Raw genomic sequence first — 19,548 nt, forward strand, 5'->3', positions numbered from 1 at the left:
CCCGCTCCCCCGAGAAGTCGACCACATGGTCGTCGTAGGGTGTCATTTCCTCTATTGGAATCCTCATAGCTTTGAAGGTCTTCCAGTAGAGGATATCGACCGAGCTCCCACGGTCCACCAGGGTCTTCATGATGGTGATATTGTCGATGTCGATGTCGATCGATATCACCATTAGATCATCCTGGGAGGGGTCTACCCCTTTGAAGTCATCGTCTCTAAACGTGATAGGTGGCATCCTCGGACGGATGGCCACGAAGTTGACTTGATGTACCGCTCGTAGATGCTTCTTCCTGGCGTTGTTCGATCTGCCCCCTCCAGCAAATCCTCCAGCTATGGTGTTTATGACCTCGCAGCCTCTCCTTCGGTCATCCTTTGGAGGGTCGTCCCTCTTCGTGCAACGTTCCTGCCGCCGATCGTCGTCCCTTGCTCTTGGAGGACTGTAGTCCCTTTTCTTTGACGTTTCTTCCCGACGTGGGGAACGCCTTGTGGCGCGGCCGCCTTGTACGAAACGGTGCAAGTGCCTGACATATATCAGTTCTTCTATCTTATCTTTTAAGGCCTGACACTCTTCGATTGAATGACCAGTGTTCTGGTGGTATCGACACTTTTTGCTGCGGTCGACATTATCAGGACTCAAGGCCCTTCTGGGAGGTGGCATCAATTCTGTGCTAAGGGCTTCTTGTAGAATCTTCCCTCAATCAGCGTTGAGGGCTGTGTATCGCGAGAATCGAGGACCACGATTGTACCGCCTGGGATCTCCTCGTCCAGACCTGGACTTACCCTGCCGCTCTTTGTCATCCTTCTTCTCACCACTCGCCTCAGCCCAAGCTTGGTTTCTAAACTCGCGCAACTCCTCCAGCTGCATGAACTTGGCGGCCCGACGCCTCAATTCGTCCAAGCTTGCAACAGGTTGCATACACAAGCTATCTGCAAAAGGACCTGGTCGGAGGGCCGTGAGCATGTTGTGCATCGCCACATCAAGACTCAGATTCCGGATGCTCATGGCGACCTTCCCAAATCGGTCGATGAACTTCCTCAATGATTCCCCCTTCTCTTGGCGGATGTTGACCAGGACGGTGGACGTTAGGTGATGAAGTCGACTGGTAGCGATTTGGACGTCGAACTTGGCCACCAATGTCTCAAAACTATCAAAGAGTTAGGAGGGAGCTTTGTGAACCATCTCAAAGCGCCCCCTTTCAGAGAGGTGGGGAAGACCCGACATAGGACCGCGTCATCAATGGTATACAAACTCATGTAAGTTGTATACGTGTCCATATGCTCATTAGGGTCGGTCGTTCCATCATAACAGTCCCTGTTGAACCATTTCCACTTGTCTGGAAGAGGAGCTTCCATCAGTGAAAGGGTGGCGACGACCGGTCATCGCAGTCCCGGTCGTGTTCAGCGATTTATTGGGGCGAGACTCACCATCCATCTCCAAGGTTAGAACCTTGTTCTTCGGCTCCCTCTCGGTCTGAGGGCCGACAGCGGTGGCGAAGGACCTTCCGACCTGATTGGTCGGGTCCACAGACGGTCCTCTTTCCACAAGCTTCTTCGTCTCCTAGTTCTCCTTTCGGAGGTTCCTGATTTCATCTTCGTTCTTCCTGGTAGCTTCCTCATGTACCCTCTTCATCTCAGCTAACTCTTTCTGCAGAGCGATCAACATTGCCGCTTGGTTCGCTTCTGACATCCTCTCGCTTGCCATGCTTCGAGTTGATACCATCTACTGTTGCTTCTTCATGCTTATCCTCTCGGCCCCACGGTGGATGCCAATTGTTCTCGAACGGGTGTTGGAGACCAGATAACGATTGCTCTTCTACTCCCTTTGGTCGATCGCTGTCACTATTAACTTCCTGCCTCGCCTTCCTTCTCTCGGTCGTCTGGTCTCACAAGCTGGGATGGTACCTGCAGAAGGCACTCCAACGCTCAAGTCAGTCAGGGTGTCGGCACTCGGGTGTCAGAGTACTGTAGATAATGACGTACTTGATTCTTGGAATCTGCACTATTTTTATTACCTTAATGGGCCTTCGTTGGTGGACCAAATTAGGAGGTTGGTTCGTGTTTAGGGTTGTGCTAAACAACCCTTAATCGTGGATTAACCTCGCTGACTTGGTCAACCCACAACTCGTCGTCATGGGTCGATCGGCCACGTGTCGTCGCGTCACCCTCTAATTGTGATCGAGTTCCTGACCGACTCACTAAGTGATTCGATCGTACTAATACATAATTAATTATTATTTTTATTTAAACCACTATTTGAAAAATGATAACATGTAATTATATACTTATAGACAAAATAGTTCATTATTTATTAGGATAATTGATTATTTGAATCGAAATATCTACCAATCCATAGAAATCATTAATTAGTTTTTCTTTGAAGTTTCCTCGGATCCATATTTTCATGTTGTATTTGATCTCACTATATATAAATTAAAATTAAAGCGGTCTTCAATATTTGTTTGAATAAAAGTATTATTTTTCATCAAATATTAATTATTTCTAACAGTATCATGCAAAAGAATGACATGTGCTTGGTACATTCCCATAAGTTGAAATAGAGCGAAAAATTAATGAGTAGAGTTTTAGGTTTTACATAAAAAGAAATGATTTAATAGAAGCGACCGACAAGGGATGAAAGCCTCATGCAAAAACCTTTTCATGAAAATATATATATATATATATATATATATATATATATATAAAATAGCATATTTAGAACAACTACGAGATATTTGTGTTGTATACTCTATTCTTACAAAATTATATTTGATTAATGAATATATATTTGATTATTTTAAAAGAAATGCTATACTTAAAATGAAATTTGTTTATCATTGTTTTTCTTTATTTGATGTAATAGTGACAGCAAATTACTGATAGAAGGCATTACAATTTTAAACTAGTTTTGCTTAACTGTCCTGCATTGTTTACCATCAGACTAATATGCTAAGTTACGTAAATATAGCTCCTATTAACTGTTAACTATTAACCTTTTTACATTTTTTTGTTAACATACTATGCTACCAGGAAAAAAATATGTTTTTTTTTTCAAAATTTCATGGAATATATTTCTTTTTTTCTTTTTCCTTGGTGGATGATGCCTCGATCTATATCCCTTTGTCGTTTCATTTCCTTCCTTCCTCAACCTCCTTGGTGCTGCTTTACAACTTCTGCAGAACAGATCGTGTATTCCCGGCGACGATTCTAGAACCTTCATGACTCTTCACACGGCGACGGCGCTCTCCCTCTTTATGGCCTTACAAAGCCCACAAAAACACAATCCCCCTCACCATGCCTGAACTTCGAAGCCGAAGAAACCGGGCAACGTTGCATGACCAAAACCCAAACCCAAACCCGTACCCGAACCCGAACTCAAAAACCCGCCAGAGAAGAACGAGAAGAACCACAGTCATCACCGGGAGGAACAATCGCAACACTCTCGCACGTTGTAGAATCGGTAACCGTGAATTAGAAGAGAAGGAGCAGCAACATCAACAACAACACGCGCCTCTGCTTAGGGTTTCGGAAGAAGATAAAGAGAAAGTGATGGATGACGAGTTCGACAGCGGCGGTGGCCGGAGCGCTGACAAGGCTGCGCCCGTCGAAGACGAAGGAAGCACTGCTCCCATTCCCGAGAGGGTATGGTTTTATTTTATTTTTCGTTTTTTTTTGTTATTACATGTTGGAAATGGAGTTTTGTTTTTTATTATTAAAAAAAATTTGGTAACAGGTACAGGTAGGTGGTTCTCCGTTGTACAAATTAGACAGAAAGCTTGGGAAGGGAGGGTTTGGACAGGTTTACGTAGGTCGACGAGTTGCGGCTGGTGCCGGAGCGTTAGAGGTACGTGCAGATTAGTAGTACTAAGACCGTGTTTGACTTTAGATTATTTGGGCTTTATTACGATTCACAATGTGGTTTGCGGAATAATTGCAGGTAGCTTTGAAGTTTGAACATAGAAGCAGTAAGGGATGCAATTATGGACCTCCATATGAGTGGCAAGTTTACAAGTGAGTTACCTTTTCTTACTGAAACGTTTCAATCAACCTTTTAGTCTACTGTTGTGATTTTGTCGCCATCCTTTATACTTGGGGAAATTGCGGATAATGTGGCTTATACGTCCAAAAACCACTCACTTCCGCCCAAAAGCCAAGGCCTTAGTAAATGGTTTGATTCGCCATTTTTGCTGCAATGTGCCTACGTCAATGTTTTCGGCGGTGTTTGCAACTGTAATCATAGCCATATCAGCTGCATTTGTTTGTAACCTCACAATATCAAGAAACACAGTGAGACTGCAACTTAAAATTTTGCCAGAAAATTTTGACACTAGCTGAAATCGCAGCTACCATTTTCTAAAACCTTGTTTCAAATGTTTCATGGCATTTTAATTCAAATTCACTTTGTTTTTGTTTATTTTTCTTTGTAGTTCATTGGGTGGTAGTCATGGTGTTCCACGTGTTCATTACAAGGGACGGCAAGGTGATTACTATGTTATGGTATGTGTGCTAAAATAAATTCTTTCATAAGATGGGACGGAAGTTTGTCCATTGTGTGTTTCTCACTGAATGCTGTCGGAACTTGATGTTGCATTGTGTTGCTTTACAGGTCATGGATATGCTTGGCCCTAGTCTGTGGGATGTCTGGAATAACAACTCAAACACGTAAGTATTTCTGAGACTGGAATGTCATGAAAGGGAATGCGTTATTTTGTTAATATTGTGGTGAATTTGTTAATATTATGGTGAATAGATAACTCAGTTTTCTCTTTTGTGGCTTTAGAATGTCTGCGGAAATGGTGGCATGTATAGCAATTGAGGCCATCTCCATATTAGAGAAGATGCATTCTAAAGGGTCATTCTCTCTCTCTCTCTCTCTCTCTCTCTCTCTCTCTATTCTGCTTATGATATATATTTGAACTTTCTTTCATTGAGCTGAACAGATCAGATTTGGATTTTGTTTTTGTTTGTTTTCATTTTTTGTTACAATGTACCTAGATAAAGATTTAATGTTTCCTCTAACTTTAAATGAAATTCTATCATCGATATAGATAACTTTTGAAAAACTTGTACTGCACAAAGGGTGGTATCATATTTTTTGAAAATATAGGATTTTGGTTGAAGAGAGCGAGCCGGGTATGGTTGCCATTTGTGCTGGTTGGTCACAAGTTCGAACCCAGAAACAGTCTTGCATATTCATGGGGAACAATGATTCTCCTCTATACCTTTGCGAAGTGAGGAGACTTCCTGCACTAGTACATTAGTAATAGGATTTTGGGGAAAAGGAGTGAAATGCAAAAAGGGGCCTATTAGTACAAATTTTATAAGATTTGTATATTTGTGTTTAGATATAACCTTTAGCACATATTTAATTCATAATTAGGTCAAATACTGCTGTAGATTAGGAATGCTTCCAACCCTTACCAAATTTCTATCAATATGTCTCATTGTTGTTAATAATGTCGTTGTGTTGCTGTCATTTTCAGATATGTGCACGGTGATGTAAAACCTGAGAATTTTTTGCTTGGCACCCCGGGAACTGCTGACGAGAAAAAGCTTTTCCTGGTTGATCTTGGGTTAGGTAAATATTCTACCTTATTATTGAAATTGTGATGCTATATCACTCATTGAATATTTGCCTAATATACATGCACTCTACCCGCTTTATTGTGCAGCAACCCGTTGGCGGGATAGTTCAACTGGCCTTCATGTTGAGTATGATCAACGTCCTGACGTATTTAGGTAAATTATTTGCATGTTTATTTGGCTAAATACTTTCTTAGCAATATTCAGACTGTTTGGCGTTGTATAACATATTATTGCCACAGGGGAACAGTTCGTTATGCTAGTGTGCATGCTCATCTTGGTAGAACAGGAAGCAGGAGAGATGATTTGGAATCTCTTGCTTACACATTAGTTTTCCTTCTTCGTGGCCGGCTACCTTGGCAAGGATACCAGGTTCTATATGCTTCAAATGTAGTCATTTTGGTATTAATAATATTAAAAATCTGCCATTCTAATAAAATTGTTACTTTCAGGGAGAAAACAAAGGATTTCTTGTCTGCAAGAAAAAGATGGCAACCTCACCAGAAGCTTTGTGTTGTGTCTGTCCTCCACCTTTCAGGCAGTTTGTGGAGTACGTAGTGAATTTGAAGTTTGATGAAGAACCAAATTATGCAAAGTATATATCACTTTTTGATGGAATTGTTGGACCAAATCCTGACTTCAGACCCATAAATACTGACGGTGCACAAAAGGTACTAAATACTCTACTGCTTTAATGTATACAGTTTACTATGTAGATAAGGGCTGACGCTTGTGGCTATTTATTTGATGTGTACTTTGAAGCTTATATATCTGGTTGGACATAAGAGGGGACGGTTAACTGTGGAAGAAGATGATGATGAACAACCAAAGAAGAGAGTCAGAATGGGAATGCCAGCAATGCAATGGATTAGTGTGTACAATGCCCGCCGACCAATGAAGCAAAGGTTTTCTCCCGAATACAAATAAATCAGTCATTGCAGTAATGTAAAAGTGGTCAGATTTAATGGCCTTTATTTTTTGATGTAGGTACCATTACAATGTTGCTGATGTGCGGCTGTCCCAACACATTGAAAAGGGGTATGAGGATGGGTTATTTATCAGCAGCGTAGCTTGTTGTTCTAACCTCTGGGCACTTATTATGGATGCTGGCACTGGTTTCACTGCTCAAGTTCATGAACTCTCACCCCACTTTCTTCATAAGGTTAAGACATGATTTATTCTAAGACTGTTGAGAATTGGTGACGTTGTATTTGTTAGTAATGTCGTGTTGGTGAATTAATAGTTTGTTTTTGTTAGGAATGGATTATGGAACAGTGGGAAAATAGTTATTACATTAGTGCAATAGCAGGATCTAATAATGGGAGCTCATTCGTTGTAATGTCTAAAGGTAAGTCATTTTAGTTCTGTTCTTCAGGCATGGAGTATTGTAGTGGCATTTGCCTCAATTCTTTTGAGGATCTGTTTGCATAAATTAGGGAGTAGTATTGTGTTTAGATTGTTGTCTCATATCTGTGGGTTGCTTCCTTTTTCAGGGACCCAATACTTGCAACAATCCTATAAAGTCAGTGAGTCATTTCCATTTAAGTGGATCAATAAAAAATGGAGAGAAGGGTTTTCTGTCACTGCTATGGCCACTTCTGGGAGTAAATGGGCAATTGTAATGTCCCGTGGTGCTGGATATTCGGACCAGGTTTGACAATTATTTTTTAAGCGTTTTTCTATTAAATTACTTGTGTTAAACAGTATGTGATATGAATTTCTTTTTTCCTAAATTTAATTCCAGGTTGTGGAGCTTGATTTCCTATATCCTAGTGAAGGCATTCATCGCAGGTGGGACAATGGTTACCGCATCACTTCAACTGCTGCTACATGGGACCAATCTGCTTTTGTTCTTAGTGTCCCAAGAAGAAAACCAGCTGATGAAACTCAAGAGACACTCCGCACATCTGCCTTTCCAAGTAGTCATGTAAAGGTAAACACTACTGCTCGTGAGTTTGCTGAACTGGATTCATTCATTTCTGGTCTGAAATGTTTACATTTGACATATTGTTTATGCAGGAAAAATGGTCAAAAAATCTCTATATTGCATCAATGTGCTATGGGAGAACAGTTTCATGAGCTGAGAAGTTTTGAGATTTCAGCTGACTTTTGACTTTTTGCATCAAAGTTTCTGTTCTTAGATCTGCCACTTTGGAATCTGGAATCGTATCTGACGAGTTCGCTGAACAAAGCCATTCAGCATTGATGTATGCTAAACCTTTCTTTATGGACGTCATCACTTATCATATGATACAATACCTGTGCACTGTATATCAACTGTATCAAAATGCTTATAAGCAACTTAGATTTTGTTCACTGGGATGAATCTTCTGATAAAAAGATTGTAGAGATTTGAACAGTAATTACTAGGTTGAAGGCGTTGTGTGCAGGTTAGGTTTTAGTTTTTTTATGGTATTTTGGCCAATGTGCAACTTTGATTTGATAGTGGGAACATGGGCATTTTTAGCCGTGCAGCCTTGTACACTTTTCTTTTTTTTCCTCTTGATTTAAAGCTACTTCTGGGCTCTTGGATGTCTGAATTTGACTTTGACTTAAGATGGAAAATGGTGGTAACTCTGGCAGCTGCATACAACTCTTTGAAATTTTATAATCACTGTTTATATGTATTTTATTTCTTTTATATGTTAATTGTATTTAATTTTAAACTCATTTACTTCCAGCTGGATTCTTGACAGAGCACAATGCTTCATTTTTCTCTGTAGCCCGCCCACCTTGTGGGAAATGGTTTTGTTGCTGCTGTAGTCTATAAGTTACTTCTAACTTTTTTTTTACACATGTTCATATAATTTAATGTGAACAGTATTAAACTAATTGAAACAATGCTTACTTTATTTTCAAATTTCCTAGTATTATGCGGAACTCACTGTCTAGTTATTTACTCAGACTATGATGTGAATATTGATTATTTAAATCTTTACTGTGAACTCTTGATACTTTTGGAAGATCAAGATGTGTACATGCATCAATTTGATAGCATATGATTGTTTTTAAAGAGAGGAGCCATGTGAGCTGTGGCTCTTCTAGGGGTTGCAATTGATAGCCATCTATTTGTTGCTTATATGGGTGCTAATCCTTTTTTTAATTGTTTCTACCATCATGCATGGTGGAATACTCTCAATTCTGATGAGCAGTTGGCTATTGGTGAGGCTCAGCTGTTGTGATACTGTTAAAAAGATTGTTGTGACCATTATTGAGTTGTATGTCGCCTGAATCTTCTGGAGCATCCGGAGCAGGTATTTGTTTCTGCAGCTACTGTTATCAAATGTCTGATATTTTGTGCCTACTTAAAGCTTTGCGTACTTTGATCTAGATACGCCTTTATATCGCCCATATGTTTGATTTGGCCTGATGGCATCAGACTTCAGTTCCTGACATTTTGGTGGTAATTGTTTTCTTGCAAGTACCCCGTTACTTGTTAGTTAATTTCCATTTCTTCTCCTTGATAAAATCTGAAGTTCTTTATATACTTAATTTTCAATGGCTGTAGTAACTGGCAGATTTGTATTTGTTTGTTCATACTGCGACTATGGTTCGGGAGAGCCCCACACCCATAAGCAGTGGTGAAGCAGTTCAAGGTACTGGAGCATTTGGAACTATTTACTGTATGTGATTCTTTCCTTAAATAGTTGAACCTTTGGTAGGAGAGCAGCATGGGGCTTTAGTTGAATCTGAAGCAAACTCTTTTTAGTGATATTATAACTTGTCAAAAAATTACCGTATTTTTGAATTTCAAATCAATATCAACTATTTTCAATCCCGATCACTAGGTTTCTTTTGTCAGGTGTAATTTAGCTGTGGTTCAATTGTTTCAATATTTCTTTTGTGCTTATTCGTGGTTGTGCTTTCCATGACATTGATGAAATTATGCGTGAAGGACCTACAAGGCTAATTGTTATTTCTGGAAGGCAACTATGAAGCAATGCAGCTTTTGTGAGCATGTGGTGGGTAATGGGTTTAAGTTGCAGAAAGAACTGAATGAATTTACTTGTAGATGAACGACATCATTGATGAATAAATTAATTTCCTTGCTAGAGTTCATCCATATGCTTCCTTGCTTAATCAAATTAAATTTCTTGAAGACAGGCAATCAGGTTTAACCCTCGAACATCGTAATTACGTGTCACTACAAAAAAAAAAATATTGAATTTGTTATTTTTGGCGTTATTTGTTATGTTAGACTCTTTCTGGTGATTATTTGATGATTAGTTTCATTGTGTTTCTTTAATCTCTTTTTAATATATATTTGTTGAAATGTTTTTTTAAATAATTTAATCGTAAAAATTAAATTAATTATTTGTTCAAAGAAAAAATAAAGTTTTATATAATTTAGTTGACTTAAATAATTATTATAACATAACAGGACAAACTTGTAATCATAGTAACTTCAATTATAATAATATCAAGGAAAAGACATCACTAATAAATCTAAATAAAATGTATTATTAAAAATTTTCCTCAATAAATCATCAAATAAAAATGATCTAATATGTCAATTTTTGAAAATATCAAAATATCAAAATTGTTTTTTTTTTAAAATCAACTTTTGGTTGAAAGTGGTGTCTATCATTTATCTTAACAATTATCTCTTGTAAATGTTCTTAATTCAAGTAAGAAAATACTTGTTATGGTATTAAGATGTTCTTAATTCAAGTAAGAAAATACTTCTTATGGTATTAAGATGTTCTTAATTCAAGTAAGAAAATACTTCTTATGGTATTTGGACAGTGGATGGTCATCTTACATTTTCGGAGGAAACTAGCACCATTAGGTGATTGGTGGTGGTTAGATAAGTTTGAGAATGAGAATATTGTTGTCTTTGAAAATGATCAAAGTGATGGAACCAAAATGTTAGACGATGTAGTATTTACAAAATTGATATGGACGAGTTAAGATCTAGAGGTTTCTTGTCTCATTTTCGAAAAAGAAGATAATTGGTTGTGGCATAGGAAGTGTGACCACACTGGCCTGAGATTAGTCTTAGCTACATAAACACAATTTTATGAGAGATTTGTTAACAATTTTATGAGAGATTTGTTAATAATGTCATTAAGTGATAATCTTTTTTTTGCGAGACATGTTAGATTTAATGACCTAAACAAGATCTGTCAAAAGATTTTCGCAAAAATTGGATAAGAATGAAGTTTTAACAACAATCACAAAAAAAGTAATTAAGGAAGCCAATTAAACAAATTATTTGAAACTGTTTGTAAAATATCAATCGGTTGAAACTTCGTTTTAACAGGTTGTTTATGCAGCAAAAATAACAAAATGAAATCAAACAGTTTAAAATGAGAGAGAGAGAGAGATTACACCATCAATTTATACTGGTTCACTCAACCTCTGAGCTACTACTAGTCCCCAGAACAACCATTAGGTTTTCCACTAGCAATCAATCACAAATTACACACACTCAAAGCCACAAAGAGGTGATATTGATAACCCAAGAACATTCACCCTTTTTGCCTTTCACACAACCACAATCAAAACACCCTCCTACCTTATAGGTTTACAATCTTTACAAGTATAGAAAAGTAACAAATTACAAGAATAAAAGAGGAACAAATTACACCTAGTATTTCAGGAATCACAAAACTCCTAAGATTAGTTCTTGAACCAATGCACAACCTTTAGGCAATCTTGCAAAACTTTGAATGAAATCTCTTTTTAAAAAACGTTTTCAATCTCACTTTTTGTGTCAATTTAGCCGTTTTTGGCAGTTAATCATGAGCCAAATCAGTTTTAATTCAACAGAAAACAGATTTAACAGGTTTTTGAAAAACTGTCAAGAAATGTGACAATCAACCGATTGATTTGGTTTTGACAGTTAGTCAACTAAGTCAAAAACAATTTTGAAAACCTTCAAATAAGCTAAGTGTGAAACAAACGATTATATCGTTGTTTTTCTCTTTGCTTAGAAAAACATTCTTCTTTTTTAAAATAGATTGATTAAGCTTGTGCATAGGATTAAGAATGATCTTTACAAGAATTCTAAACACTCTAGACTAAGCTTCAATCAAAGCAGAAAAGCATTAAGCCTTCATCACAAATTTGGTTCATCAAAGCTTTCATGTTCTACAATCTCCCCCTTTTTGATGAAGACAAATTTCTGGGATATTTTTTGGAATGTTCTATTTAGAATCTTGCTTAACCTGTATTCACAAGCAAAAATAAAAATAGAAATACAGGATAATCTATTCCAGTTTAATCAGACATCACAAACTAGTTTCCACTAGGTGATTTCCAAAAGGAACATAAGCCAAATCATTGTGAGAATCTAGTCAAACATGCATAGGTGTAGCATCAGAAAAACAATCAGTTATTTCGTAGGAATAACCGGTTAAAATATGTATAAGAGTTTATAACAAGTTAAAAACCAGTTAATGCAATGTGCAAAGTAAAACAGATGCAAATATAGGAACATTACAACCCAAAGCTCACTTCTCCCCCTATTTGTCATCACAAATAGAGAGATAGAAGGATTAAAAATTAATATAAATTCAAGATAAGGCTTGTAGATCAATTATACCCAGTTCATTTCTCAATGAATAAAACCTGTCTTTGGATAAGGGTTTTGTGAAGATGTAGGCAAGATGTCTTTCAGTGGCAACAAATTGAATCTCACAGTCACCAACATGATCACGAATGAAGTGATGTCGAACCTCAATATGTTTGGTTTTGAAGTGCTGAACCTGATTTTTTGTGAGATTTATTGCACTTGTGTTGTACAAAATAAAGGAACTTTGCGGACTTTCAACCCAAAGTCCTCAAGTTGTTGCTTAATCCATAAGATCCGTGCACAACAGCTCCTTGTAGCTATATACTCAGCTTCAGTAGTTGACAAGGCTACACAAGCTTGCTTTTTGCTGTGTCATGATATAAGGCTTGAACCAAGTAGATGGCATGTCCCACTTGTGCTCTTTCTATCCAATTTACATCCTGCAAAATCAGAATCAGAGTATCCTACTAAATGAATAGGAGAGTGTGAAGGATACCATAAACCCACAAATGTTGTTTCTTTAAGATATTTTAAGATTCTCTTGGCAGCTTTAAAATGAGATTCCCTTGGACTGGATTGGAACTTTACACAAAGGCAAACAACAAACATAATATCTGGTCTACTTGCAGTAAGATATAGTAAGGAACCAATCAACCCCTTGTATTTAGTTTGGTCCACTGTTGTTCCAGCTTCATCAACACTTAGGTAACAACTTGTAGACATAGGTGTTGTTGCAACTTTACAACTCTCCATCTCAAACCTTTTTGAGAATGTCATTACAACACTTGGATTGACACAAGAAGATGTCTTCTTTGGATTGCTTGATCTGCAACCCAAGAAAGAAGGAGAGCTCCCCCATCATTAACATCTCAAATTCTTCCTGCATAGCTTTTACAAATTCTTCACACAATTTATCACTAGAAGAGCCAAAGATAATGTCATCTACATATATTTGGACTAAGATTACAACAAAATCAGATTTTTTTAATGAAAAGGGTTTTGTCAATCTTTCCTCTTTCATATTGATGAGATAGAAGAAAACTACTTAACCTTTCATACCACTGCCTTGGATCTTGTTTAAGACCATACAAGACTTTCTTCAACTTGTATACATGATTAGGATGTAGGTGATCTTTAAACCCGGGTGGTTGTGATACAAAAATTTCTTCAGTCACAATTCCATTTAGAAAAGCGCTATTTACGTCCATATGAAATAACTTGAATCCATGCATGCAAGCAAATGCTAGTAAGAGTCTCATAGCTTCTAACCTTTCTACATGTGCAAAAGTCTCATCATAATCTATTCCTTCTTCTTGGTTATATCCATTAGCAACAAGTTTTTCCTTGTTTCTTGTGATGACCCCTGAATCATCTAATTTTTTTTTTTGAAAACCCATTTTGTTCCTATGACATTCATTTGATCTATTCTAGGAACCAGGAACCATACATCATTCCTCACAAATTGGTCGAGCTCCTTATGCATAACAACAGTCCAATGTTCATCTTTGAGTGCATCATTGATTGTCTTTGGTTCAATCTTGGAGACAAATGCTGTATGATTGCAGAAGTTTACTACATTCCTTCTTGTTGATACACCCTTGTTGATCTGTCCAATGATATTTTCAACTAAGAGATATCTGGGGATCCTCCACTCTTTTGAAAGATTGCATATTTTCAATCGGTTGTTTCGCAGAATCAACCAAATGATTTTTTGTACAGTTTTCCAGATTCTTCAAAAAGATATTCTGCTCATCTTCTTATGTACTGATCTTTATTGGACCATGCTTAGAATTTTTAGTTTCATAAAAAACAACATGCACAAATTCTTCAACAGTCATAAGTTTCTTATTGTAAACTCTATATGCATGACTAGATAGAGAGTAACCAAGAAAAATACCTTGGTCAGCTTTTGCATCAAACATACCAAGACTTTCTTTACCATTGTTTAGGATGTATCATTTTCATCCAAATAACTTTAGGTATCCTATGTGAGGCTTCCTTCCATTGTATAGAATTGTAGGCCTGAAACAAGAGAGGGGGTGAACTGTTTATAAAAGATTTTTGCAAATGTTGAAGGTAGATTGAAAGCCTGAGAAATCAATGAAGGAGAAATTAGTTCAACCAAAAACAAATATGTTTTTAATATGATTCCAGAAAATCAACTGGTTGTTTTTATCAACAGTTATTAAAAACCAAAGTAGAACATATTTAAATGAGATCAGGTATAGAAAGATCAAAATAGAAAGTTTTATACAGGTTCTCTCTTTCCCAAAAGCTAACATGCAGTCCTCAGAAACCTATGAGAATTCCACTAAACAATCAAACACCTTAAATACACAACAAAGTGGTGATCTTGAACCCTTAAAAAACACACATCACCTTTGGCAAACAACACCATAGATCATAGAACATCCTCTGGATCTGCACAACAAAAGTTCTTACAGAAATACAATAGTCAAGAGAGAAAAGGAATGATAACATCTGGTCCATTCACAGATTGAGAATAAAAATACAAAGCAATTCTATTTTGTTAGAATGTATAGCTTTAAACTAGAGGGGGGGGGGGGGGGGGGGGTTGAATGGTTTAAAGAGGGTTTTCACAAACTTTTAAGTCTAGAATGAAATTCCTTCGAGAAAACTTGATTAAGAATTCAGTTTGCCAAAAACACAAAGCAATTTAGCATAACACCAGAAAAACAATCGGTTGTTTATACCAGTTCACAAGTATAAACTGAAATTAAAGAGTTCAATAGATAGAGAGATTGCACACACTCTCTTGGATTAGAGTATGCATTCTGGCTCTTTTCACCTCATTGGTACCTTCATGAGTTACCTCCAAGGTGTTTCACATTTCCTTTGCTGATTTGCATTGAGAGACCCTGAAAAATTCATCTGAATTCAAGGCAGAAGTTATTATGTTTTTAGCAATGCAATCAAATTTAGCCTTCTTGCTTTCAGAATCAGTCCATTGAGACCAAGGTTTTCCAATGGAAGATCCATCTTTTTCAAATTTTGGAACAAATGGGCCATTTTCAATTGCATCCCAAATACCTTTGTCATGTTATTCTACAAAGATTTTCATTCTGACTTTCCAAAATTGGTAGTTCAAACCACAAAACAGAAATGGTCTGTTGATTGAAGCACCTTCTCCAAAAGGTAATCTATTAGCCATTTAAAAACAGTTTTAGGATCACACTTGAATAAATTTCAAGAACCAAGCTCTTGATGCCAATTGTTAGAATGTATGGCTTTAAACTAGAGGGGGGGGGTGAATGGTTTAAAGAGGGTTTTCGCAAACTTTTAAGTCTAGAATGAAATTCCTTTGAGAAAACTTGATTAAGACTTCAGTTTGCCAAAAACACAAAGCAATTTAGCACAACACCAGAAAAACAATCGGTTGTTTCGCAGAAACAATCGGTTGTTTATACCAGTTCACAAGTATAAACTGAAATTAAAGAGTTCAAGGGATAGAGAGATTGCACACACAGGTTTATACTGGTTCACTCTTAAACCAAGAGCTACATCCAGTCTTCCCAGAAACCACTGGGAAATCCACTAAGCAATCAACCCTAGATTACTTACAACACCACCAAAGAAGTGACCTTGATCCCCTCAAGACACACACTTCCTTTGGCTCAGCACAAACACCACCAAGAATGCTGATCTTGACAACCTCAAGAGCACACAACACTTCTCAGCTTCACACACAAAGTTTACACAAAGTACAAAAGGATTACACTTGTTACAAAAAGATCTGAAATCAATACAAGATGAAAATCCTATTCCACACTCTCTTGATCAAAAGAAATCTCAAAGCAATCTTCAACTCTTCAAAAGCAAAAATCAGTGAAAAACTCAAATATGTTTTTCTTTGATTAAATCTCAGTTCTTGTTTATTACATAAACTGAACAAACTATTTATTGCTTTCAAAGACTGGTCAAAGCATTTAAAACTGAAGTGTATTCAGTTATAAAATCATTTAAAGCTCAGTCAAAGCACAAAACCGTTTTCTGTTATGGTCCCAAAACAAACAATCGGTTGAATGCTCAAATCAATCGGTTGTTTTGGTTTGACAGCAAGTCAACCATCAAAAATAGTTTTCGACCTTTCTAAAAACACCTAAGTATAAAACAATCGGTTGTTTCGACAAAACAACAGGTTGTTTTTCACTTTGTTTGAAAATCACTTTCAATTAAAAGGTTTGAGAATGCTTAAGAATTCAATCAAGAGTGGATTAACACAGATAATCTACCCCTGATCCTATTCTAAAACAACTCAGCAACAACAAGCACATCCAGTCTTCCATCAAACTTCAAAGGATTTGGATTCTTCAAAGCTTGAACACACTTGATCAACATATTTCACTCTTAGAAAGAATTCAAAGTTTGAAGCAATCTAGGAAAAACTGATATGAAAGAGATAATCTGAATCACTAACAACCAGGAGTGTAAACAGATTATTTAAACTCCAATTAGTTGTTAAAAACATTTAATGCAAGAGCCAAATCAATTTTAAAACAATTAAAACAGATTAAATCACTTTAACAAAATTCTGTTAAGGATTTTCAAAAATCAACTGATTGAAACAATCTGTTGAATTGGCTTGATAACAAGGTTAACCAGTTTCAAAACTTTTTCAAATTCTTTTCCAAAACACTAAGTGTAAAACAACCGGTTGAAATTGTTGGGTTCAATAGTGTTAAAGTTCAAGAGGGGGGGGGGGGGGGTGAATTGAGCTTTTAAAACTTTTACACAAATTCGGTCTTTTTGCAAAACAGAGGAAAAGAATCTATTTATTTAGCAATGAACAGATTTATTTTTCCTGTTTAGATTGACAAGATAGCTATTCAGATTTCAGATATTAAGGTTTCAATTGTTTTTAACAATGATCACAGAAGCATCTTGATAATCACATATGAGAGAAACCAGATTGTCCAATTCAGATCCAATTTATGAGAGTCAAACCAGAATGGGATGTGCTAATTGATATACTGGGTTATATGTAAAACAGTGTGCCTCAATAGAATGCAAATTATTTGTCCAGATGTTAATCGGATAATCTTATCAGAAAACAAGAACAGTGAGAGTAAACCCAGAATGAATATATTCAATTTTAGTTGAACAAATTTATTTTTCTGACAGATCAGCAAACGAAACAGTAAAAGAGTGCAGAGATTGAGAGAGATTTGAACACAACGAGATTATACTGGTTCACTCACATGAGCTACATCCAGTCTCACCTAATCCAAGGTGAAATCCACTAAAACACCATTAAAACAATTACACAATCACTGTTCTTGAATCCTACAAGAACATGACACACCTTGCTGAAAAACATTATTCCAGCACACACAACTCTTCAAGAAACCCTATCAAGAAGAGTCTTACAACCACACTTTACAAAGAATTGAAGAATGAAAAACATACACCTAGAAAGAGAATGCAGAAAACTGTCTTAGATCAGTAGAACAGATTGCACACACTGTGACAACACCTCAACCAAGCTTTTGAACCAAGCAAGAACAAACACACTTTCTAATTTGAAAAATCTTTCAAGAACACGTGCTAATTCTCTGAAATCTCTTAATCTCTGGTGTAAAAACGTTTTCTCAACAACTCCTTTTAAGCTAGTACCAACTCTCCTTTTATAAGAAACATTTTATAACTGACTTTTAAAAAATAGTTAAAGCAGTTATAAAATGAACAGATTGAAAGTAAAAAGAATGGATTTATTTTCAAAGGCAAAGAGAGTTTCTAAAATGTTGCAGCTTAGTCGTAAGGGACTTAGCCAATCTACTTGGTGCAAAGATAAAGACATGAAAACCTTTTAAGAACCAGACACCAGATTTAAAAAGAATCTATTTATTTAAGGAAGAACATATTCATTTTTTAAAAGATAACTATAAATATTTGAACATATGTCGTTTTGATAGCAGAGAGACTAAGTCAAAATACATGATGTACAAAACAAGGTTACTAAAAACTCTTAACAAAACTTCAGCTTAAGAAAGAATCTATTCATTTAAGAAAGAACAGATTCATTTTCTGTGCAGTAAAGCATATTATGGCAAAGCATGCGAAAAACATTTATAGAAAACATTGTGCTTGCTCTTATCATATGGTTAAGGGTTAAGAGGTGGGTCATGCAGCAAAAAACTTACTTTAAACAACCTCTAATCTAAACACAATACAACCCCTAACACCAAACCCAAACAACAAAGCAAAATATGAAAGGCTTTATCAAACACATTGTCTTTGAAGGGAGCAACATCCATCTTCAATAGAAATGACAATTCAACAGGTTGATTTTACACTTTAATTAGAAAACATTTTTTTTCAAAAGAACTTCAATCAAGCAACCTTGAATCATAACTATGAGTGAATTAACAAATTCAAACTACACAAAACACACACACAAGCAGCAACAGAGTCTTCAAGTAATCCACTTGGATTTGAAGACATCAAAGCCTATGTTCAACAAATTCTGGCGTAGTCCGTCTAACGGATTGATAAAGTACATAATGCAAACAAGATGATAGTATAGAACTAGTTAGATGACCCCAAGTTGCCTACCAATGAATCATATAGTGAAATCAATAAATCATTATTCATAATCTATTTGCAAACATGAAAAGTTAGCAATAACAATAAAGATCCTTAAGATTGTTTAACATAAAATACAAAAAGAGATTAAAACAACAAATAAAAAGTGATTGATTGGTTCTCTAAAGATTAGTCTTTTTTCAATCCTCCAACAGAGTTAAACAAGATTGAACAAGTGTCAATTTGATTCAACTGAAACTCACCAGTAAAGCATGCGTCTATTGGTTTAATCAGTACTCACTTTGTTCCATGTGTGTACTCCATGAGAATGCTTGTCTCCTCTCTCTTGAATCATGCGTCCAAGAAATTATTATAACAATTCAAACTGACTGTGAAACCCCAATTTTAAGATAAGGAATACTGTCAATTATGCATTCAAGTACAACCTCTCACAAAAACTAGTTTTCCAGGAGATTAAAATATTAAAACAATTGCTATAGAAAATTAAAAAATGAAACTTTTATTGATCAAAACCTCATAACTCAATGGAAAATTACAAAGGAATCAACCAAAAAGGTTTAGCCTTCCATGTGGAGGCAAAAAATAGAAAGATAGAAAATGTAGAAAAATAAACAAAGGATGCAACTTTGCACTCAGAGATATTAGTCCCTTTTGTGTGTTTTCCTAGCTCTCCTTAAATAGGCATGCTCCATGAAGCCTACCCCACATTCCAAGTTGAAGGCACCACATTTGGTGGAGCAAGTAATGGAGAAAATGACGGAGAAGATAGTTGAAAAGATCCAGCTTCTATTTGGGTTGAGAAAATCTTTCATACTTTGCATAAAATCCTCTCAAATATTTTGTTTTGTTTTGATTCAAAGAAGAAACTTGAACTTTTTTATATTTGG

The 19,548-nt window shown here is 36.3% G+C and overlaps 1 protein-coding gene across 9 annotated transcripts; it reads left to right on the forward strand.

Annotated features, from left to right (window-relative positions):
- Positions 1 to 3,039: 3,039 nt before the first annotated feature.
- Positions 3,040 to 9,639, forward strand: LOC137813566 (casein kinase 1-like protein HD16). 9 transcript variants are annotated; one of them, XR_011081449.1, is made up of 20 exons: positions 3,088 to 3,639; positions 3,731 to 3,841; positions 3,935 to 4,008; positions 4,425 to 4,494; positions 4,604 to 4,659; positions 4,778 to 4,849; positions 5,481 to 5,575; positions 5,670 to 5,736; positions 5,823 to 5,952; positions 6,033 to 6,251; positions 6,343 to 6,485; positions 6,568 to 6,742; positions 6,838 to 6,928; positions 7,074 to 7,231; positions 7,325 to 7,513; positions 7,600 to 7,787; positions 8,733 to 8,834; positions 8,912 to 8,983; positions 9,089 to 9,203; positions 9,476 to 9,639. XR_011081449.1 is itself a non-coding variant. In XM_068615898.2 (16 exons), the coding sequence occupies exons 1-16, from the start codon at positions 3,292 to 3,294 to the stop codon at positions 7,657 to 7,659; spliced, it is 2,058 nt and encodes a 685-aa protein (XP_068471999.1). In that variant the 5' UTR covers positions 3,040 to 3,291; the 3' UTR covers positions 7,660 to 8,106. The 9 variants fall into 9 exon arrangements, 1 of the variants encoding a protein (XP_068471999.1); XR_011081448.1 differs by having other exon boundaries at positions 9,089 to 9,176; XR_011081451.1 differs by having other exon boundaries at positions 9,099 to 9,203.
- The last annotated feature ends 9,909 nt before the right edge of the window (positions 9,640 to 19,548 follow it).

The sequence above is a fragment of the Phaseolus vulgaris genome, chromosome 1 (assembly GCF_051622355.1).
Source record: "Phaseolus vulgaris cultivar YP4 chromosome 1, ASM5162235v1, whole genome shotgun sequence".
Classification (NCBI taxonomy): Eukaryota; Viridiplantae; Streptophyta; class Magnoliopsida; order Fabales; family Fabaceae; genus Phaseolus; species Phaseolus vulgaris.

Bases quoted from the DNA above. Each gene is read 5' to 3' on its own strand.
- LOC137813566 (XM_068615898.2), top strand. From the start codon at position 3,292: ATGCCTGAACTTCGAAGCCGAAGAAACCGGGCAACGTTGCATGACCAA. The intron at 4,009-4,424 runs GTGAGTTACCTT...TTTTCTTTGTAG, and splicing joins TATGAGTGGCAAGTTTACAA to TTCATTGGGTGGTAGTCATG. The intron at 5,737-5,822 runs GTAAATTATTTG...TTATTGCCACAG, and splicing joins CAACGTCCTGACGTATTTAG to GGGAACAGTTCGTTATGCTA.